The sequence below is a fragment of the Archocentrus centrarchus genome, chromosome 24 (genome assembly GCF_007364275.1).
Source record: "Archocentrus centrarchus isolate MPI-CPG fArcCen1 chromosome 24, fArcCen1, whole genome shotgun sequence".
NCBI classification, from domain to species: domain Eukaryota; kingdom Metazoa; phylum Chordata; class Actinopteri; order Cichliformes; family Cichlidae; genus Archocentrus; species Archocentrus centrarchus.
In genome coordinates, this window is record NC_044369.1 from 1456181 (window position 1) to 1480162 (window position 23982).

A 23982-nucleotide genomic window follows, 5' to 3' on the forward strand; every position below is an offset into this window, starting at 1 on the left:
CGTCTCTTTCAGTCACTTTCAGTCACTTTCAATTCACTTCACTGTCACGACACATAATTAGTTTTCTGTTCCCCAAGTTTACAGAGCAGAAAAAATTACACCAAGAAAAAAAAGAAGGCAAGAGAGAAATATCGGATTTTAATTCAGACTCTAAATCCCGTCTCCCTCCCACGCCTCCTCTCTCTTTATTTCCCCACTCTGTCGGCCCGTCTCTCGCCCTCACACACAGCGCCGTCTGCACTTCCTCCTTACATAAACTACACACAGAAATAGTCGGCTTAGGTGATGCATTCAGCTGGCGGCGGTCCAGCCGGCCGCCTCGCTGGAATTCATCCATTTTATTCGCTTTTGCCAACAGTGAAATTACAGCAATAATGTGTGAAATTTTCATATAAATGAGCAGCAGTATGGACACGACCGAGTCGCCACAACGCCGTCCTGCACCGACGTTTTCAGAAAGGCTTCAAAGCTCTGAGCAGTTACGGTCATTACGTGGGAGAATTTCACAAAACTAAATTCAAAAGTTTGAGATTTTTAGTTGGTTTGAATTCAAAAGGATGTAAACAAACAGCAGGGACACGCAAACCCCTCCATCCATGTTCCTGTTTATGAGGGCAGCAGTTTGAGCAGAGACTCCCAGAGCGCCCGGCCACCTCCTCCAGCTCATCTGGGGGGATGCTACAGTGACACAGACATGGGTCGAGTGGCAGCTACAGACACAGAGAAAGCACTATGACCCAATAAAGTATCCCAGCATCCTCCTCTGTCACACCAACCCTCTGCATGTCCTCCTTCACCACATCCATGAACCTCCTCTGAGTTCTTCCTCTTTTCCTCCTGCCTGCAGCTCCATCTTCAACATCCTTTGTCCAGTATCTCCACCCTCCCTGCTCTGCACATGTCCAAACCATCTCAGCCTCTCTGACTCTGAGCTGTCCCTCTGATGGACTCATTTCTAATCCTGTCCATCCTGATCACTCCCATTGAAGATCTTCAGCATCTTCAGCTCGACCTCCTGTCTTTGTGTCAGTGCCACCATCTCCAAACCATCACAGCAGGTCTCACTACCATCTTGTTAACGTTCCACTCGTGCTCCTGTCCTTGCACCAAAAAAACCTCCTTGTGATTGCTTTGGTCACTCACAGATTACCACAGTCTCCTGTAGTCTGCATGGAAGATGCCAACTTGTCTGCAAACACTTTCCAACTACTTGCTGTGCAGTAGTAAAGACACAAACTACTTGAAGAAAAATGAGTGACACAGTGAGATTAGTGGTGCATTATCTGCTCAGTCACATCTGAATAGAGTTTAGAGTTAGTATAAAGCTGGTCACCATCTTTAAATTCCTGAAGTTGGTTTTAAAAAGGCTGATTTAATTGGAGCAGATATCCAACGCATGCCGCATTCAAGCCGAGCAGCAACCTCTGGGGCTGAAAATGAAGCATATATGGAACAGTGTTGTAGTACTCGAGACCGGTCTCAAGACCACTTTTTGATGATCTCGGTCTCGTCTCGGTCTCAGACATTGAGGACTCGGGATTTTATTTCAAGACCAGTTAAGACCACAACTGTGGAAATATCACTAAACTGCCAGAATATTGTCCATTTATTTGTTAACATCTTTGCTTTGATTGGATGCAAAACGTACTGATTCAAATCCAAAAAGATTGAGCTCCTCTGCCCTCTCCCAGTGCTCCCAGTACTAACTGCAGAAATACACAGCTCGGTCAGAAACAACCAATCAGAGCGAAGAGGAGGGTCTTAGCACCATCAATCATGCCTGTGTACGCGCTGCTCTCTGCTATGCTACAGCTTTTCCCCGACAGTAGAGCCTGCCATGAACGCTCAGGCTAGTTAGCATGGCCACTGATGACGGCAGATAAGGAAGTTGTTTCTCCACCATTAGGACATTGAGCAGCGCGTACATGAGGAGTGACTGACAGTGCTAGGACCCTCCCCCTGGCTTTGATTGGTTGTTTTTGACTAGGGTTTAATCCCGAGATCCGGGATTCCCGGGAAATGCGATCAGAACCATTTCCCGTTTCCCGGGAAACGTTAGACGGGAAACCGGGAAAAAAGTCGCGCGCGTCGATTTGACTTTCAGAAAGAAAAGAAAGCTTCAGAATGTTAAATTTAAGGAAATGTTGAGAGAAGGGTTCGTTTAATGCGAAAAGCATTACTCTTCATTTCAGGCATGTTCAGCCTCCGTTTAAGGCTTCAGCTTCATCTCAAGCGTTTTAATAGAGGTATTACACAGTTGTGCTTTTTTCCTCTTTAATTTGTTGAAATCGTAGGCAATGTGTTTACCCTAAGGTATTTTGTATTATATAATTTTATATTATTATATATTGTTATATTGCATTATATAGCCTATAAAATATGCCTGCCCTGAACAATAAAGAAATATCTGTTTAACTTCGAGTGTTTCTTTTCCTCGTTTGCAGCCGCTTACTAACAATCATGAATTAGGATACGGGCCTAATGTGTGAAGAAATTATCATGAAATAGATTGCTTTAACATATTTCGCTTTTAAAATGGAGTTGAGTAAAATGTATATTTTTTTAGGCTATAAGGATTGGCCAGTTTTTCAATAGACGATTCACAGCGAACCTACTTTAACCCTCAGACACGGTGTTATAAATTTGCTGTTGCCAGAATGGCAATGACCAAGTCGTAGTGCATTACTCAAGGCCCTGTGTTATGCCATATTATAGTGTAGTACGGTAGTTAACTTTTCAATGACTATTACAGCGTTCCACTGGTGGAGATATAGCCCAACAGATGTCGCCACGACAGCGCAAGTGGCTGAGCCTTTATCAATGCTGTGGAGATGAACCGTATTGTTTTGCACCAGCAGTTGTAAAATATCTTGGTATAATTCCATGTACAATGCAGGAATATTCGAATTATATTTGTTAAGGGAGTGTTGAGGAACGATACAACACCGCATAGCTCGAGCACTCGAATGTCGAGATGTAGGTTTTATTGCGTTAATCAAGCCGACGTTACCCCCTACTGGGCATAACAGGACATAGCTGGAAAGCTACCTCTACAATATCACAATAGGTTAAGGCCGACACAGGCTACAGAAGGCCTAATTAAAATAAAAAAATAAATAAACTTTTTCCCGGGATTCCCGGGAAATGGCTCTTCATTTCCCGGGATTTGATCCATGTCATTTTCGGGAAAAATATTAAACCCTATTTTTGACCAGGAGCAGTGCAGGGAGGAGGTGGAGGAGCTCGATTTTTTCCACAGATTATCTGTCTCATACTGTCGCGACACGGTGACAGTTTTAACAAAGATGTAACAAACAGATTTTTTTATAAAAGATACTGCAGCTTTAACCTGTATAAGAGAGAAACTTGTGGCTTTAGGTCTTACTGTCGATGAGTGTTTGCCATTTTTTCAGTTTGACACATTTAGCTATGTGGTTTGAAATATCACCCATTTTTACAAAGATTGTTTAAAAACAACATAACTTTATGTATTGTTTATGAAAGGCAGAGAAAAGTAAAGACTATTGTGATGAACTATGAATAATTGTCTTACATTCTGTGATACAAGATGGAAGTCACCCAGGAGGATTAAATAAAGATGGTTATATTTATTTCAGCTCTGAGTGTTTAATATCCAGGTGTTTTTATGGGAAACTTTCAGATCAATTTGAGAAGTGATTTTGATCATGTTTCACATTTTATTGGCTCATGTAGCGTGGGGCACGGGTCTTGGTCTTGTCTCGGTCTCGGGGATCCTCAAATCCAGGCCTCGAGGGCCGGTGTCCTGCAGGTTTTAGATGTCTGTGCTTCAACACACCTGAGTCAAATATAGAAGTCATTAGCAGGACTCTGCAGAACTTGAATGCAGACTGAGGAGGTAATTCAGCCATTTGATTCAGGTGTGTTGGATCAGGGACACATCTAAAACCTGCAGGACACCGGACCTCGAGGCCTGGATTTGAGGATCCCTGGGTTAGGTGGTCTTGACTACAACACTGATATGGAAGTGCCAAAACCTGCAGTTCCTCCAATGTCCACATGAGGCGTAGCGTCACCCGTTAGTTTGTAAAAGTTCTACGGCGTGTCTGCCGTCGCCATTTTGGTTGCAAAAAGACAGCTGTGATGAGGAGGAGCAGGTCTCTGGTTAATTATTTATGATTGACAGCTCATTAGCCAATGAGTGTGCAGTTTCATACCACAGGTAATCCTCCTCATTAAAACATGGTATGACCATGATTCAAAATAAAACATTTTTCATTAATTATGACCAGAGGTGGGCAGTAACGAAGTATTTGTACTTCGTTACTGTACTTAAGTAGATTTTTCAGGTATCTGTACTTTACTTAAGTATTTATTTTTCTGACTACTTTTTACTTTTACTCCCTACATTTTTACACAAGTATCTGTACTTTCTACTTCTTACATTTTCAAACAGACTCGTTACTTTTTAACACGTCAGAAGAAGTTTGCATTTCCGGTCAGTGCGCAGTCAAACATCAAACGATCTGAGCCTAAATGGAGGAATAATAACACACAAGAGACAATCGTACTGGTGTATCCTCCATCATCGGGGCTTATCTCGTACAAAGGGATTAAATACGCAAACCCATATAATTAATGTATCATTTATAGCGCTATAATCGGGCCGGACCGAGTCCGTAAGTTGCGCTGCGGCACATAAACAGCTTAGCTAGCGCTACTGAAGAGGAGCGAGCATGAAGGGAGTAACGTGTGGCAGGTAAATGCAACGTTTCTAAATACTCAACAAATATCAGCAAACACACAAAGTGTGTGCAGTTTGTTACACAGCTAGCTAAAAGAAGAGCTGCTGCATTTCAGGGACAGCAAAGAGAGAGAAGTTCACTCAGAGATGGAGAAAGAGGACAGGAGAGGAAGAAGAGAGGTTAGAATTAAAGGTAAGGACTGGAAAATAAACTGAAGTATGCTGACTTTGTGTAATTCAAAGATTGTATGAAAATACTGCAGTTTAGTGTGTAATAAATAGGTTAGTTTGTTGTACTGTATTTACAGTAAAGCTCTGTGTTGGACTGGAGCACAGTGTTTGTGTTCATGGTCAGAGTTACAGGTTACATCAGTGCAGCAGAGATGAGTTTGAATCAAAGCTGCTGATGCTGAGATTCATTCACTGAATCCAACATTTCTACAGCCTGTATGCTGTCAGTGTAGGGGATGGAGATCAGCTCAGATAGCTGTGAAATACTGGCTTACATTTTTGTGAATTCAGTTCATCCACACAGAGCAGTAAACCTCAGAGCAGCAGCAGCAGGTCAGCTGATCACAGTCTGCACACAAACATCATTTACTGGAACTAAAATAGAAAGTTGTGATTCTTCTCCCCATGCAGAGCCACTACAGCTGATCTTAGGGTTCCTCCACCTTCTGAATCCCACTGTAACCCCTGAGTATCCTCATGTTGGTGTTTAGGTGGAGGCACAGTCACCCTCTACTATGGAGGCCACAGAGAACAGAGCTGTGTTTAAATTCCCTTTAACAGTTTGTGTCCTACATAACAGATTCAAGCTGAGTGCATTCATTAGGATTAAATTTTAGATTGGAATAATGTTTGCATTCTCATGTAATTTTATTTTATATTATTACAATAATATATAACGAGGTTCGGTTAGTTTTACACAAAAATGCAGGTAGAAACGTCCTCCAAAGAACTACTTTTACTTTCTTACTTTGAGTACATTTCAGAGCCTGTACTTTTTTACTTTTACTTAAGTAGAGAAGTTGAACCAGTACTTCGACTTTTACTAAAGTATTTTTTAACATAAGTACTTGTACTTCTACTTAAGTACAGAATGTCAGTACTTTTGCCACCTCTGATTATGACCCAAAACGAGTGACTGAGCCCATGAACTGTGTTTTCCCAGAAACTTCAATAGGACCAGAAGCCTGGTTACAACCACAGCTATCGCCATCTAGTGGCCAGAGGAAAAAATGCCTGTTTTTAGGCACTTCCACATTGGCTTGATTTTCCGAAGCTGCATCCATGTTTTATCCTGTCTACGATCCAGCAGTGAGTCAGTCCAACTTTACAGCAGAAACAAACATGTTCACGGCCTCATACAAACACAGTTTTGGTCTCTAGAACTAATTTCCTCCTTCACAGCAGCTGTACGGAGGGTGCATGTTTTAAAACTCAGCCATTTTGATTTTTTTAATGCTTAACGTTAGGAGCGTGGCTGCTTTGTAGCTGCCAGCTGTCTGCTAGGCTTCACCTCAGCTGTCCCTGAACTGGACCCGTGGCTCTGTGTGTGCCTCTGGAGCATTTTTAATGCACTCACCTGACAAATAAGACGGCCTACTGTGTGGTGTTACCTGCCCGTGGGAGTGAAAGTGGTACTTATTAGTGTGGTACTAATTAGCAGCCAGACAGTTTATAGATGCAGTCTGCTAACCAGGCTAGCTGACAGCGCCACCCTCTGGTTGAGCTGTGGTCACCTCTGGCTCCAAAAACAAAACAAAAACAAAAAAAAAATCAGCAATATGTTTTTTAAAATCAGCAGTTGTATTAGTGCTCCTTTGAAACGCTGAAATGAATCATCGAGCGTGCAGGGTATTAACACCTCTTATATTACTCACATCGTGTCTGATAAATTAAGACCTCGTTCCTTCTAAACTAACTGTATAATTGTGCAGCTTCTCAGCAGATCTCTTCATCCCTGAAGGGGAGGAACATGCTGGAAACCATTTTCTCCACCCCCCTCCGACCATCTGCCGCCGCCGGTGAGTCTGCCGCCTCCTTCTGCAAAGAGGATCTTTGGCTTTCTCAGTCACAGGGTTTTTCTTTTTGGCTTTAACAGACAGAATAAACATGTTGGACGGCATTTTTCCCATCAGCCTTTCACTCCTTCCACCATCTGCCGAAAGGCTGCAGCCACAGAGTCCACACACACACACACACACACACACACACACACACACACACACACACACACACACGAGAATTTATTTTTATTTGAAAATAAGTCTAATAGTTTTATATTATGTTGCTGTAAATATCTCTTCACCTGTTCTATCTCACTCTCCTCCACATCACCTGACCTCTATAAAGGAACCATGGTGACTTTAGCCCGATCGCGGCCTGACGCGGTCATCAGAGGGAATACAGTAGGCACGGTTTAGCGCCACCAGCAGGCCTGAACTTCACAGTACACAGACACTTTTTTTTTTTAACCTGAGGGTCTGTGGCGGTCTCTGCCAGTCAAAATCCAGCCCAGAGCGCCTCTCAGTCCAACCCAAAGTTATAAACACACAAAGTCCAGAATGCACAAAAAAAGGAACAAGCAAAACTTACAAGTGTGCTAAATCTCAGCGGACCACACCTTTCCTGCTCCTCCCAGCCAGACTCAGATGCTCAGTCTCTCACCAGGACAACAGTCCCCAGCGTAAAGAGCCTGAAGAGTTAGACTCACTACTTTACTCGGGAGTGTGACCTGTCGCTAAGAGAAGATCTCTGGAAGGGAAACTCCAAAGCATTGGAAGCAGAAGTGTGGATCGCTCCCCGGATGAAAAGCTGGACTGACAGACTGTGGGCTGAGTCTGGATCAGTCACGGAGCATCATCAGGACCTCGGCTGTGGGCCAACAGTGGGGTAATAAATGTCACACCACAAAGTGTGGCCTTTTTTTAAGCCTGTGATTTGGTGATTGTGGGTGTTACTTTTTTATTGTTTTATTATAAAAAAAAAAAAAAAAGGAGATGGCCACAAGTCTCACACACCTTATGTTACAACGCCAACCACAACATCAGCCAGTGAAACACGTTAATACAGAAACCTGCAGCGGCAGCTTGAAAACATCCACACAGTTTGGCACAAAGCTTTTTGTGTTCACGCTGGAAAACAAATAAAATGAATGTAATCGTACCAACGTGAAGCTCATTCTGCATCAGGTCAAATGTCGTGACCCATGTCCGTTACTGCAGATCATCCTCTCCTTTGTCAGCCATGTTTCAGGTTCCTGAGACGCGCCTTCAAGCATCGAGTGCTCAGCAGTTTATCCAGACTGCATCCACGGTTTATTACTATCAGCCAGTCATTTCTAACACATGAAATCATTCAGCACTGCTAACAGAGATGTGGCCTCCATCAGTGCAGTTCCTATACTTTCAAGAAAGCATTAAAAAACCCTGAAACACACACAGCATCAGCAGGATGATGTTTTCACCCATTTGGTGCCAGGAGACAACTGTGAACATGAAACTGACCAGAAATCAGTGTCAGCAATACTTAAACTACAGGAAGTGACTAAAATTCAGGTGAAATTCAGCGACCTGTAGGAATGACAGGTGGAAATAACTGCACAGGAAGCAGGCGGGTTCCCGGTTACTGACATACACATTAAACACATTAAAAGGTAGGCGCTAACAACCAACCGCCAGACGCAGAGCGATGTGCGGCGTGGCTTTAAAGATGAGGCGGGGCGGCGTCACCTGACAAACACAAACAGGAAGCAGCTTACCGACACCTGCTCCCGTCTCCAGAGGGGAAACAAACATTAGCGTGGGAGGTTTGAAACCGAGGCACTCAGATGGTGTGCGAGCTCGGGTCGCGCCGCCGGCAAAACAATTGGAGGATTCAGGGACCGAGCTCCAGATAAATGCAGGCGGGGCCTCAGCCGGGGGCGGGGCCTCAGCCGGCGGCGGGGCCTCAGCCGGCGGCGGGGCCTCAGCCGCCACTGTTTTAATGTTTCTCTGCAGTCTTACAACAGAAGGCATTTTCATCCACGCCGCAAATCTGAGAAAATGACAGGCTAAGACAGATGACTGTGTAAATGCAACATGCACAATAAGCTGTTTGTTGAAGACTGGCAGCTAATGCTGTGTATTAATAAATATTTCTGCAGCTCTTTGACCTGCAGACGTCCTCCACTGACCTCCTCAGATGGTCAGTGGAGGAGTCTGTTAACGGGCCTCGAGGTAAACGTACCTGCCGGTCTGTGCTCTGAGTGTCGTATTATTTTCTCATCACTGTCGGGCGGTACACGGTTGCGTCCCTGCCCTCCCATCTCCTCTTCTTCATCACTCTGAGGATTATGTTATTAGCTGCCTTGAACTCTTCATGGTGGAGCAGCAGGCTGATGGGGGAGGTTTGCTTAGATGCATTCACTCCTCTCTGAGCCTGAGGTAGAGCCTAATACATGAAGCTGTCTCCTGGCGGTGAGCGCTGAGCCATAAAAATGGTATAATACTCAGCTGAACTCCTCCTCCTTCTCCTGAACGCTCCACGGCTTCACATTTATCTCGTTAAGCCAGAGCCGACTGGTAAAGCTGGGAACGGTCCGAGCTGTCTTTCCGCTTCTAGATGCTTCATTTCTGGCCCTTGAGATCGCTGAACTCTTCATCCGTCACCGAGTCAGGCTGGCGTCCACCTGGACCTCAAAAAGTCACCGCTGCAACTTTAACACACCATTCTCAAACCAAAGAACAGACCAGAGTACACACTCCAAAATAAAGGAGAAAATAAGAAGGTGAGGACGTAAAACCAATGGTTGAAGTCACAGTAGCTAAGTCCATGTGTTACACCATCTACGGCCCTGTGGGTAGTGAAGGATCGTAGATGCAAGTGGGGTCCGCCTCATGCTAGTCACACTGGGGAAAACAGTGGTCAGAGATGGCGGCACAAGCGAATTTATTGCGACCGTATGCCATGAAATGGTTGCTTTAAAGGTGGGAACCAGGTCAGATATCAATTCAAGAGCATTCAGATGGAGATAAAACAGCAATAATCAAAGAAATCAAGAAAACCTGGACGGCAGTTCGACATCTGCAGAGGCTGCCGACCCAGGTGGATGGGCTGACCAGAATGGTACAGACTCAGACTCAAAGCCTGATGAACCTGAGCCGTAGACTTGGGGAGTAGCAGGTGAGAGGGGTTCGATCTGGAGATAAGGTACGGTTCTGCTCAGTGAGGACGGTAACTAATGAATTTGGATTATTGGATTTATTGAATGGTTTCCCAGTGAGACTGAAGGCTGTTGAAAAAACAAGCAGCCTGTTCCAAAACAACACCTGCATTATCAGAATTCGGCTCCCTAGCCGGCCTTGGCTGGCAATCATATCTCTCCAGAACTATGTGTGAAGGCCGCTATCCCCCTCAGCCCTCTCTGTGATTTGTGAAGCTGGATCTGGTGTACCAAGGCCGCTGATGAACTTCCATCACTATCAGCGAACTGTTTGGCTGGGAGCTGGCATCTGGGCTCCACAATGCCCCCACCCTCTCGTCTCCGTCTGCGTCCCCTCCTGACCCTGACCCTACCCACCATACTGCTATCCCGGCTTTATATGTGCAATATGCTTTTTGCTGAGGTGTTTTTTGTAACCTCGTAAGGTGTTCTTTATGAACACAGTATGAGATGATTTTTTTGAACCTAACTATCCCAGTGTATCTCTTTCTGTCTTTCTGCTAAAGGTAGCGCCGTTGTGAAACGGTTGCATGACCTCAGACATCTGTCCCCCCACCCTGTCTGTGTTATGTTTTTGTTTTGGATGGATGTTCTGTTAACTGCAATTTCCCCATTTGTGGGACTAATAAAGGCATTCTTGATTCTTGATTCTTGATTCTTGAATAAGATCTGCTATGAGTCTACCATCAGTGGGGCCGAGTCACCAACAGTGGTGTAGTTACTGCAGGATGGTGATTTACCTGCAAAATGAGGTACTCAGCAACCTCACGTTGATATCGGCATATATCGGAATACAACACCTGAGTCCCTCAGTTGCACTCATCAGTCTGACTCAGTTTATCAATCAGACAGCAATTATTTGCAAACCTTCACCAATGAGAGTGATTGCAGTCCAAGTTGGACCACATTTGTTTGGAGACAGGTTGCCTCTGACCAGGCAACCTGTGCAATCACCCTGTAATTGAAAGTGATCATCCAGAGGTTGATGGTGTTGCACATACAACCTCCAGGCAACCAATGGTGAGAAGCGAAGGAGGGGCTCGGGGTAGAGCCACCTCCTGAATCAGGAGCAGCCAGCTGAGGTGGTTCATGCTTGTCCGGCTGGGAGAAGAACCGGGGGCAGGCCCAGGACACGCTGGAGACAGCGCCCTCTCATGGACCTCCAGAGCACTGATTAGTGTTTTCATTTCCCTGAACACAACTTTTCATCCATTCATCATGTGTACTGAAATTAATATTTTCCTCTTTTAAAGAATAAAGTCTGCAACAAACATCATGACTGGGTCGCGCCACAAGTCAGGTAACAAAACCGTGTGGCAGCAGCTGCAATGAAGGATGGAGGGTGAAGGAAAGCCGTGTCGGGAGCACCCCCACCCGTACGAGGAGCCGCGTCTGCTGTTTGGAAGTTTCTTGGTTATAAAAAGATTAATTTTCTATTTTGTTTACCGAGCGTCAGAATTTACCTGGTTTACAGCGAAGCAGGTAAAATGAAGAGGATGTGCTACTCAAGGCCGAGAGCGGCACAGAAAAGTGGAAATTTAACGACTCTAAAAGCATAACCGGCTGCAGCTCCTCTGCAAAAGTTTGATATTTTATTTCAGTCCATTTCACTGGTTTTATTTTGTTTGTGTTTCATTTTTAATTTTATGACAGCATAAGAAAGTTTTTATATTTTATGTATTCCTGAGAGTAGAACAGGCCACAGTCATGCTAAAATAAATGAATAAATACACAATAAATACAATAAAACATGAAACCAGCAGAATCCAGCATCTTTAAACATGACAGCGGAAGCAGTTTTTAGTCCGCGGTGATCGAAGATCATCTGGTTTATGTTTGGACCTTTCAGACAAAAACACTGGATGGAAACATCTTCCTCCACCTGCGTGATGAAACTGAAACCGCTGCAGCGTGCACAACAACCAGCAATTTAACACACATTAAGCACAGAGAACATAACAGAAACAAACAGGACGTTCTGTGAAGAACGTTAAATATGTCTCTGAATAAGAGCAAAGCCTGGAAAATGACACACACACACACACACACACAGCAGAAGGGGAGTGCCATATGTGCTCTGAAACCAATTGTCACATTTAACTTAAATGAGGCTCCCCACAGTTTAGCATGCGCTGACAGAGAATTTCAATGTGCAGATCTGAGGCGTCCTCAGACACGGGTGTGAGCGGTAAAAGCACCGTTTGCACCGTGTTCGGGGCGCCGTCTGCTTGCTGATTATTTCTCGCCTGCTGATTTTCGGCTCGCAGTTGTCGTCGGTGTGAATTTGTGACTATATGCCGGGTTTATGACAGAAAAGCTGTTGAACTCTAAACACCTACCGGGTCACCAGTGGCCTGGTTAGGGTTAGGCTCACTTCTTTAAAAGCTAAAATGCTAACTGCTGCTTTAAACCAGCTTGCTCCTCATTGGCTGCCTCTGAACAGCAGGTGCGTGGGGCCTCAGATCACCATATCAGGGATATCCACTCTGTGACATCATGAGTGTTTGGTGCAGCTTGCTGCTGGAGCCAAACAGAAGCAAACAGATCACTGAGCAGGTCATTGGACCTTCACTGGAGAAGAATTTTGGCACCAAAGTCAAATGAGTGGACATATAAACATGTCTTATATAACGTAAGTCTTCATATAATTGAAGCAACCAACCAAAGACAAACTGATTACAGCATGTTTACAGCCGCCCTGAGCTACAGCTCTGCTTTTACTCCTCTTGCCTTTCTTTCTAAATAAGGGCCATTAATAATGTTCAAGGATGATGTTTTCTATCAGCATGATCTGTGATCCTTTTCAGGCTGCAGCAAACTGTAAAGGTCACCTTCATTTAAAGTGCCTCAGAAGAGGAATTCCCTCATTTTTAGAGGAGCAGAAAACGGCAAAATATACAAATAAAGTTGTTAATTCTGAGTGTGGGAGTGTGTGCTGCTTCCTCCTGTTGTTCTATGTCTCTATAATCAACTGCTGATGGATAAAAAGGGAAGTTTAAGCTACACAAACAAAGGAAGCTAAACCAAAGATTATGTCTAGTATACAGAGATAATGATGATAATAAATTATTTCCATTTGGCTGCTTCATTGTGTGTGTTTCTTACTCCCAGGAATAAAAAGACTAATGAAGGTGTCATCATATCTTAAAGCCATTTGGATATTCATGAGGCCGGGTCCTTCCTGATGCCTTTATTTCTTCCAGCAGTTTGAAGCCATCATAACTTCATAATGAGCTGAAATTTTCAGGGCTGAAAAACACATTTAAGCTGTAAGACAAACCTTTTACACCCACTCCACGTGTCACAACCCTGACATGAAAAGCATCGCACTACATTTTTAATAATGTTTGGAGCTCAATGTGGCAAAACGCTGCACTTCCACCACAGGAGAGGATCAGGGATCCACTCACTGTGAAGCAGTGGGTCCAAAACTTTACCACACCACACAGAGGGCTCGCTCTCCACCCGTGTCTGCGTGGGTCCTCCGGGCTCCTCCCACAGTCCAAACACATGCATGTTAGTGGGGTTAGGTTACCTGGTAGCCAAGAGTGTGAAAGGTCACCTGTCCAGGTGTACCCTGCCTCTCACCCAATGGCAGCTGGGACAGCCTCAAGAAAAAGTTGGAGAACCACCAAGTGTGGCCTCTCTCTGTTAGCCTCGCCTTCACCGTCTCATCAGACGCTTTCTGGATGTTTGACCTGTTTCCTGATCATTCACTGCAGAAACCTCACAAAGTGCATCTTGGGTAAACTTTCAGGGCTCATCACCACGTGCATATTAAAGTCCTCCTTTTTACCCACATTTTGACACAGGCTCATCTTCCAGTCACTCTACAGTCCGAATGCAGCTCATTGTTCTGCATAATGAGCTGCTTTAGGGCCTGGGTCACCTGGATGCTTTCTCCTTAGAGGAAAGTCCAACTTGGATTTCCTGCAGCATCCTGGGCCAAACGTCAACATCACTGCTAAGTTGCTCTTTATAAACCAAATAAGGCGGCACCCAGGTTTTCTACTGGACAGCCCCCATTTCCAGGGACAATGGTTGGCCCAGCCCATCTTTGCTGGTTCCTGATTGGCTGATATGTATGCAGAAAATATATGATTGGCTGTTTTGTATTTTTCTAATGGTTAAAAGTGTTGCTGGAGCCTCCTGGGTACTGTAAGTGCTGCAGTGATAATTAGTGGCGGGGGTGCAGAGTGTGAGCTGAACTTACTGAAACTTGGTGAAAGAAAAGTTGGGGAAAAATATGGGCAACAACCTTCGAGCAACAACCTTCGAGCAACTTTCAGGCACCACTTTGACCCTTTTAAATCAGCCTCATTTGAGCATCCCGGCGCTTCAATCAGGGTCCAGATGGCCCCCCACTTTATTCATAATAAGTTTTGGCAAAAACATTGAGATCTGATCGGCTGTTTATCAGGACAATGAGACGAGGAGCAGAGTCAGTGCGGATCCTAACCAGCTCCGCCGCCGCTCCTCGGAGCCTCGTTTCACTTCGCTGTATATTCCACGTCAGCTGCAGAGGAGCGTTCGCCTGTCTCTGGGCGGCGATTACGAGACGAGCGATACATCAGCCATCTGCGCCAACGACACTGTGAGTCAGCGCACTCATGCCTCTACGCATCTCTGTGGATTGGACCTGCGAAGCTTTCAAGTGTCACTGTGTTTCTGTGCATTTACATTTACTGCAGATGTTCCCCACCTGAGGCTGTGATAGGAGGAGGAGGAGGAGGAGGAGGAGGAGGAAGGTAAAAAAGCTCAAATAAAATAAAATCAGCATTTTTTTCTAACTTTTATGCACTGCAGTTTTATTTGACAGTCTTATTACAAGCTCCACTCGGCAGCTGGTCTGAAGCTTTCAGTCTTCCTCTGCACGTCGAGCTTCAAATGGCCCTTTTTTTTTTTTTTTTTTTTTTTTGCAGGTACAGTTGATTTTTTTTAAACAACAATAATGTCTGAAACAACAGTGTGGAGAGCTGTGACAGAAGTACCTGCAGGCGGAGTGAGCTGTCAGACAGGAAAATGTGCTGTTTCAGGTCACCCTGAGAGCAGAGAGCACTCCCAGAAAACGGTGCGCACCCTCCGCTCAGCATCAGACAGCTGACTGACAAACTCAGAGTTTAACTGCAGAACACAGACGCGCACTTAGCAGCTAAAGAGGCAGATATTTCACACGGGAGCTGGTGGAGACCAAAAACAGAGCTTAAAATGGATGGACAGATGGTGACCCACACTTCAGGAATCACCGCTTTAATCACTTTGAATCCACTGGACATGGTGGATTCAAAGTCCACCGTGTCCAGTTTGAAAACACCAACATATGCAAAACACTCAAATCGAGGTTTCAGAATAATTCCCACATACCAGTGGATGACCTCGCTGGCTGTGTCCATCTTTTACATACAGTCTATGTACTGGATATGCTAACTTGGACACAAACAGCAGGTAAAATGATCTCACTGTTCTTAAGTGGATGAGGTAACACTGTTGGCTAAAAAAGACCACGATAACAGCGTGAAAAGGATGGTGACATATATCATCATCATCATCATCATCATATGTTTCTGCCACCCCCAAGTGGCCAACACTGACTTACTGCAAACTGACCCCCCCCCCCCCCCCAAATACACACACACACACACACACACACACACACACACACACACACACACACAACCTTTAAAGCAAACCTGGATCTGGATGTGAAACACCTGGGAAAACGTCCACACTGATCATTTTATTGGCTGATGAAGTCAGGACTTCTTCCCACTGTGCAAAAATAATGTTCCAGAGGAACAGCCATATCATCCAGCAAATGGCTACAACTAACCAAACCAGCTGTCAGTTAAAAGCAGTTAATAAATCCAGGAAAGGAATTAAATCACACACCCAAAGATAAAAGTCAAAGATGTGTTTCCTTTGTTGTTCTTCAGGTAAAGGCAGGTGGTATCGCCTTTATCATCATCAGCAGCAAAAACCCTCTGAGACAAGCATACTCCCATATTCACCTACACTTCTTCAAAGGACGCAGCTGGACGATTTTATGTGTGGAAACAGCTCGTTTTAGACACCGCCGAGCTCAAAGGAACAAAGAGGCTGGGACAGAGTCAGCAAAGCTCCTGCAGCCCCGTCAGCCCGAGCCGCCACCCAGAAGCAGCAAGGTGGGCTCTGAGACCCTCCATCGCTCTAAATGTCTAAACGTGTGTGTGTGTGTGTGTGTGTGTGTGTGTGTGTGTGTGTGTGTGTGTGTGTGTGTGTGTGTGTGTGTGTGTGTGTGTGTGTGTGTGTGTGTGTGTGTGTAAGTGATGCATGTTTGTGGACCGCATGCATTACTCATGTGGTGGTGACCTGACCTCCTCTTGTCCCCGTGACATGATCTTTACATTTCAGAGTGATGAACTGGTTTAAGGTTTTTAGTCACATCGTGATCACGGTCAGTTCAAGCCTCCAGGAAGTGAGTGTAATGTCCTCTGATGTGATGGAAACACAGCTGTGTGTGTGTGTAAGTGTGTGTGTGTGCGTGCAAGAGAGGAGCTTCCTACTTGATGACTGTTCCTTTGGCGCCCCCTGCTGTCGTGAGCATGACTCTGGTGGTGAGGCTGACCCTCAGGTCCTCCTCCTCCAGGCCCAGCAGCTCGGCGCAGTGCTCCAGCGTCTGACTCGACTGGTTCTTGATGGCGCAGCCACCTGTGAGACGAGGAAAAGGGCAAAAATATCAGCATGGAAACTGTCAGGTGTGTGATGTGACCCACAGCTGCTGCTGCTTTAACAGGCTGCAGCATCCAGCAGGCTGATAAACATCAGAAACAGCGTCAGGGTCGTTTTACTTTTTTATTAATAACCACAGAAAATATTTTACAGTACAACTGCACAGTCATTTACAAATACCACATAAGATCACAGACTGTGTGGCCTAATGATGCAGGCTGGAACTGGAGGTCAACACAGACAACATGGCAGTAATAAGCTAGTCTTAACCACAGACTGTATATAAAAGAAGGATGTAGCACCATGACGTCGCCTATTGGTTGAAGTCCCATTTTCCCTGTTTTGAAACCGGATGTGATGAATGAAGGGTGGACGGACTGAGAAACTGAGGGACACGGCCTGAAACCACCACCACCCCCACCTCCCCACCAACCCACCTCACCACCATCTGCTACACAATTAGCATCACGCTGTATTCAGCAAGACTTCAAACGACCACAAACACATCAGGAACGTGCTCACTGAGGTCACAAATCAAGTGAGATGTAGGGTTACTTTCTTGTAGACTTCTATCGAATCAAATTTCTCTTTACAACCAAAGGAGTCGCCCCCTGCTGGCCATTAAGAACCAATACAAGTTTAAAGTAATTCTACACTGGCTTTGCATCTCAGACCTAGAAACCCAGACCCCAGGCTGGGTTTTATAGGATGTGGAGCTGTTCTGAGATCCAGCCCGCGTTTTCACAGGTTTTAGAACCCAAGTCTTACGCCGGGGTCACGGTCACCACTTTGGTTACTGCGCGCCAACTGTGAAGTCGCCACATTTACACTTGCTGATGTGCTTTGGTGTCGAGACAAACCGCTGCGTCACACGGGAGCAGGAGAAGATGCAACAAGCAGCAAAGAAATCAGAGGTTTCTTCAGTGACATCTTCCCCTGAACAATCGGAGAACCTCGGTTCTCCTGCACTGATACATCACTGACAAAGCAGTGAAGACCAACACAATCACACACTTGTGTCTTGAACCAGCCAAATATCAAGAGATGTAGGACAAGTGAAACAGCACCAGGGAGCGTCAGCGTGACGTCACTTTACAGCACAAACATAAATCAGCGGTTATGGAGCAGAAAGTGGGATAAAACTGCTGTGGGGAATAAAAATCATGGAGGAGAACAAAATCCTGCTTCTTCTTCCTTTGTTGTATTTGAACTAATTAGCAATACGCTGATCAGCACAAAGCGCTCTTCTGAGATGAGCCATCAACACAGACTTTTACCCAAAGTGAGTTTTTTTTTATTCTCTGCTAATGCACGCAGATTGTAACAATCATGGAGCCGATTTCATGGGCTCAATCTAATGTGTACATTGTGCACTTTGTTTGGTCCCTTCTGCTGTTGCAGCACATGATGTTTGCCCTGCTGGACCAATAAAGGTTCATCTCCACCTAAATTCACTGAGCTGTTTATCTTTAAAGGGGAGAAGCTGCAGTGCAGTCTGGAGTTTGGAGGCTACATTTACAGCATTCACGTCACACAAAGTCAGCTGTTGAAGGCATGACGAGTCCCTCACAGAGCGCTAACCTCTGTCTCTCTGATCCGTGCTGCAGCACAGTCAAACCCATCAAAGCATTAAGTGAATGAAGCAACCCTCTAAATCCCCCACATTTACGCAACAGCGAGCACTTCCACGAGAAGCCGACCCACGTGCGCCCGACTGTAAGGAGAAGGCCGTATACAGCCTGCAGGTGAAGAGGCCACGGAGACGCGGACGAAGCCCAGGAAGCGCTGACGCAGAGGAACTCGCACAGACACGTGAAAGGAGGTTTTCCATATGAAAGCCGGTCAGACGTCGCTCAGGGCTGCAGCTGCTCGCGGAGTTCACGCCAAAGATCGGATCTGTGTGTTAAAGCGCCCGTGAAGCCGTGTGCTGGCTGGTGACACGGCTTCACATCATTACAGCTGCTCCTCTGATCAATGCCAGGAATCAATTGCTCCTGAAGGCTAAGCTAAGCTAATATTAAATCAATATCTGGAGGGCGAACGAAGGCCCTGCGGAGGGGAGCGCTCGAAGCACGAATCAGAACAGAAGCCAAGGTCTTGGACAAAATTCCTACTTAATGAAACTCTGATTCACAGATTTCCCAGTTTCCTCTGAAATGAACCGAGCCCGGAGAATAAAGGCGCAGTGGTTCATGGGAAGATTTTAACAATGAGCTTAAATGAGAACATTCATCCAACCAGCCGCTCAGAAACCGGGAATTTTATTACAGCCGAAGAGCAGAAATTAATCTGCCAATGAATCTGTTGGCTGAAGGCTGCACCTCGTCCCGCCCCCGGTCACGTGGGTACAGAGTGCTGCTGTAAGTGAAGGTTCGATTCCTGCCTGTCTGTCATGTGATCACAGAACCTGAAGGTGCAGTCAAAGCGTGGAAGCTGGAGATCAGCTGAGAGATCAGCTGAGAGATCAGCTGCATCCAGAGACCGTATGGGCCATCACGGACACACACACCTGCTAATTAGTCCTCAGTAACACGTTTACACATTGTTTCCTGGGGAGGAGACACAAATCGGGGGTTGCATCAGGAAGGGCATCCTTGGTAAAATTCTGCCCCATCAAATATGCGGAGCTACCCGCTGTGGTGAGCCTTTGGGAATCAGGGAGCAGCTGCGAGCAGCTTAACGGGTTTCACTCTAAACTGGAGCTCAGACTTCGGTGCTTCACCTGCTGCTCCTGTTGAGGAGCCATCAGCTGTTTAACACCATCCGACAGAGGCGGAGCCTCAGCTCCGTGTAGACAGACCTGCATGTCCACATTTAGAGTTTAAATTAACCTGACTTCAACATGTTTTCCCAAACTAAGAAAAGCACTTCTGAGCCGATATGACAAGTAAATATTATTTAAAATCCTCCTCGAGGGGCCTCTCTCCAAACAGTCAGCCACGCCTGCCTCAAAAACCTGGATGATTGGCTGCTCTGACTGAAAGCGCTCACTGTAAAACCGCCCGCCGTGGGAACCAGTCCGTTTAATAGGCGCCCCGCTGCGCTTCCTCTTCTTCCCCGTGGAGGAGAAAATGATGGGGAGGAACTGCGAGCTGAGGAACTTCACTGCTCGAGTTCAAAGGATCGGCTGATTTTCATGGAAACTGAGCCTCCCTGGAGGGTTCGGTGTGTGAAAAACGAGGCGTGAGACGGGGAGGAGCGGGCGTGAACACCGCACCACAAACTGCCTCTGCAAGTGCAGCGAGCATAATCCCTGAAACAGCCACTGGAATAATTACAAAATGAGCTTTTTAGCTGCGTAATTAATAAATTTCCCTTCAGCCAAACTAAAGTAATTCAAGACGGTCACGAGTTTCCTGTCCTGCTCGTTTTAAACGCAAAGACAAAAAGTGAAACGTCCTTCTGTGACTGTCAAATCTGCGACAGATTACAGGAACCATTTATCAGCCATCACAATGAGGCCGGAGTGAGACGGAGGCTGAATATTACTGTAATCAATCACAGTGCAGGGTCTTGAGGGATGGGATCAAAGTGGCATCTGCCTCTCAGGAACCGACCCGGAGCCGTTTAGGAGTGGAGAAGCCCGAGAGATGGATGATTCCTGATAGAGAGCAAATGCAATCACAGCACGCTGCAGGGCTCCACTCCTCCATCAGCCCACCATCAACTGCCCGCCACACCTCAGCGGCTCACATCACTTTACATCAGTCCCAATCTGCGGGGATCAATCTCTCCGGTGCAATTTTAATTACTTATTATTCATTTTTTAGCATTTATTATTTGGCATGTTAATAAATACAAGTTTTTGGATGGATTGTCCCGGCCCGTTCTCATCTCTGAGGCATCGATCAGCACGGCTTCATCAAAGCTGCTCGAGTGGCTCGTTAACGTGCGAGGCGTCCTTCATGGTGTAACTTACAGCCCAGGAGCACGAGCTTTCCCTTTACCGAGAGGTTTTTAGAGCTGAAATGTAACCGGAGTGGAAGTGAAAGGTCCAAAACGGGTCACGGCCCGAACCAGTCGCCCAACCTCCACCCGCGGGTGACGTGGGCACGGCCGGAGCATCAGACCGCCGATACGAGACGAGCGGGAGGCGCCTGAGAGAGCGTGCTGGCTGTACCTGATCAGACACCTATTCGTGACATCAGCTCACAGGATGCACCAGCTACAAAGAGCCCAGAGGCCACGAACGACCTCCCCGGGAATACAACTACAGTTTGACTCCATCCTTTTTTATAGTTCTTGGTCTTTTTCCTCCACCAAAGTGAAGCTGAGATGTTTTCAGATGAATGGGGGTGAATACGTAAATCACAAGCAAAGGAAGACTTCCATCAGATCTGTAAAACTATTCAAAATTGCTAAATATGTAACAAAAACTCACAGCAGGTGCCAAAACATTAGGAATCCTCTCTGTGCAGTTCCAACTTACTTTCAGTCCAAAGAGTCAGATACTTTTTAATGTCTCTGACTCTGTGATTTGAATGCAGCGTGATCCTGTGGGTACATTTCTGCTTTTCCCTCCTGTTCAGTGAACGCATCGCGGTGCGTTTTTAAAGTTGATCTTTAAAGCTGAAGAGGAAGCCCTGCTGACCTTCTGCTGCTTTTATTCGACTGCAGTCGGCTCAGTGTGAAATTTGACATTTGGATGACAGATTAAGGAAGTCAAAAACGGCACCGACATATCGGCCAATCAGGGAGCATTAAAGTTAACCTCACAGAAGCGGCTGCAGTGAGATGCTGCTCATCGCTCAGAACCACACGTTGAACTACAGAGAAAAGGTTCGATGAGCCGTGATAACAGTTTGTAACAGCATGTCTGAATGGGACATTTTAAAGGTTCTTCTGCGATGCTGCAGCTTTAACTGCACTTTATTTTAGCTCATTAGCTCATCTCTCAGGATCTGCTGCCTCCTGTTCAGCTGTTTGTGTATCAGGATGTTGCTGCTGACGGTTTTCTACGTCTAACTTAAGCACACAACATGTTTTAGTCTCCGTGGCCGCCTCCTCCGGCTCTCCTGAAGGGGGACAACCAGGGCGTTCCCAGGCCACCCCATCCCATAATCTCCAGTGTGTCCCGGGTCTGGCTCCTCCCAGTGGGACATGCCCAAAACTGTGACCTCTTTTTTCCAGTCACTACCCGGAGCTCGTGGCTGTGAGTGAGGGCTCTCTCCTCACCACGACAGCTGCAGCTTCCACATTACTGCAGATGCTGCAGCGCGCAGTGGAAGCTGCAGGCTGTAATTTAATATCTATATAACATACACGACTACTAAACCAGGTACCAGGGGCACCTGATGGAGTCTGACTAACAAAGCTCTCGATGGCTGTACGGGGACCGAATAGCCTGCGACGGCCGGCTCGATTCGACCAATCAGACCACACGTGTGAATTTTCAGCTCACCCGATGTGCTTCCAGCCTCCTCAAAGTCGATGTTTCCGAGGTGCAGCACGCCGGCCACCACCCTGAACAGATCCAGCTTCTCCGTGTCGTCCAGGCCGATCTTCTTCATGGCCACGCACATCCTGGTGAAGTCGCCGTGGTCGTCTAGCAGCGGGTCCTTCAACGGGCCCGACTTCATGTGCTGAGGAACCAGGAGAGAGAAAGTTACTGACATTTACACTCTGATAAATGTCCTTCATCCTTATTCACATCCTTCTCCTTCAAACAGCCCGGGTCTACTTCATTTCTTCAGCTTTACCTAAACTTTCCCTCCAAACAGTTTATGGTCTCGGTTATTTCTGCCCACCTGCTCTCTGCCTGTTCTCCTCTGTTAAACCAAGTTCTTGGTTTTATTTGAAAAAAAACTAAAGAATCACAACTTTATCAGGAATCAGAGACCCGAATCTTCAAATCATCGCTCACAGCTGACGCCATCATCCTAATTTTAATTTGAATCTGAACGTCGTTTATCTGCAGTGACTCCGTGCAGCGCATCCATCACCCTGTTTATCGCTGACTGCGATGCACAGAAGAACTGCAAAAAGCAGCGTAAGCAGCGAAAGAGAAACCAGCAGGAAGACACACACCTGAAAAACCCACTCAGGAATGTCACAGTGTGACGTAACCGCAGGCTGACCCACCGATGCCGGCGCCCGGGATGGAGGATTAAGTGGGAAACTAATTCTTTTGCCTAGCTGGGGACACTTTTTTTAAAATCAGGTTCTCTCCGGATTTTTCTGTATGATGTTTTTCACTGAAGCTCATCCAATCAAATCAACAGCTGACAGGGAGCGATCCCGCCAACATCAGTCGGTCTAACCGGTATTTATTTATACATCAGGAGCATCGGGAGCATTTCTCCCTCACAGAGAAAAACGGGAATAAAGTGCCTGATAATCCGTCCTCGCACGGAAACCAAAACCTGCAGGAGCAGCCGGCCAACAACGATCCGACCCATCTTTGGCTGAGTGCACGGAGAGGACCGGCTTTGGAAAGTAACTTAGTACATTTACTCGAGTACTTCAAGGAAGTTTCCTTTTAATGTACTTTCAGTACTACACTGTCCTCCATTTAAAATACAAATTATTAATATAAGGTGCTGTGTTATAATAGATCAACTACTCAGCAGAATGTAAGTGCCTAAAATCATCTCCAGCCTCAACATTAACACTAACACACATTAATTAATCAGTAATTACAATCCAGTAAAACACGCATTTGATTCTGTACAATGAGTCAAATTTTAGCACTTTACCTTAGCACTTTAGTGACTTTTACCTGAGTAAATAGTTTAAACACTTATTCAGCATAAAATAACCTTTAAACTCTTCTGCACACGAGCCTGGAAATCATTTTTCTGACTTCCTGCAGGTTCTGCATTAAACCTGCAGTCTGTCTGACGGCCAGCAGAGGGCGACTGTTGCAAAAGGAAGTCTGAGTGTATTGAAGTCGCACTTGTTACTTTCTCTGAACACCTTCCTGATGGGTTTATGGTCACTAGTTCAAACAACAACATAATGTTGTAAATAATGATACAGCTGACTGTGACGCCTGGCTCCCGATGCCTTTATTATCACAGCCGCTGGGGCTCCGGCTGTAATGCCGTGTAATCGCGGCTTACAGTGGACTGTTCCAGTCTGTAAAAGGAGCCAGCTCAATGCTAAAAACAACAGGAAGTGGATGCGAATGATTTGTTAAGGTGTGAATACGCCACTGTGACATTCTGAAATACACAAAAGCACTCAGGCTGATAGAAACAATCGATATTTTCTCCACAGCAAAGTCAGAAAGAGTTCAAAACACTGCAGAGGTGAAGAAATCAGCATGCGAGTCAGAGGAGAGGCGACGACGGCTCCCACAGCCAGAGGAGAAAACCCATCACCTGGTCATCCTGCGTGATAC

The 23982-nt window shown here is 45.9% G+C and overlaps 1 protein-coding gene across 5 annotated transcripts in view; it reads right to left on the reverse strand.

Moving 5' to 3' along the window:
• The window catches only part of myo6a (myosin VIa), a 150240-nt gene that overhangs the window by 73518 nt on the left and 52740 nt on the right, over window positions 1-23982 (reverse strand). For all 5 annotated transcript variants that reach the window (XM_030721419.1, XM_030721418.1, XM_030721417.1 and 2 more), the window contains exons 11-12: window positions 22042-22222; window positions 16475-16619 (exon numbers count right to left, since the gene is read on the reverse strand). In XM_030721419.1, coding sequence (XP_030577279.1) covers window positions 16475-16619; window positions 22042-22222 — 326 coding nt within the window. The remainder of the gene's footprint in view (window positions 1-16474; window positions 16620-22041; window positions 22223-23982) is intronic.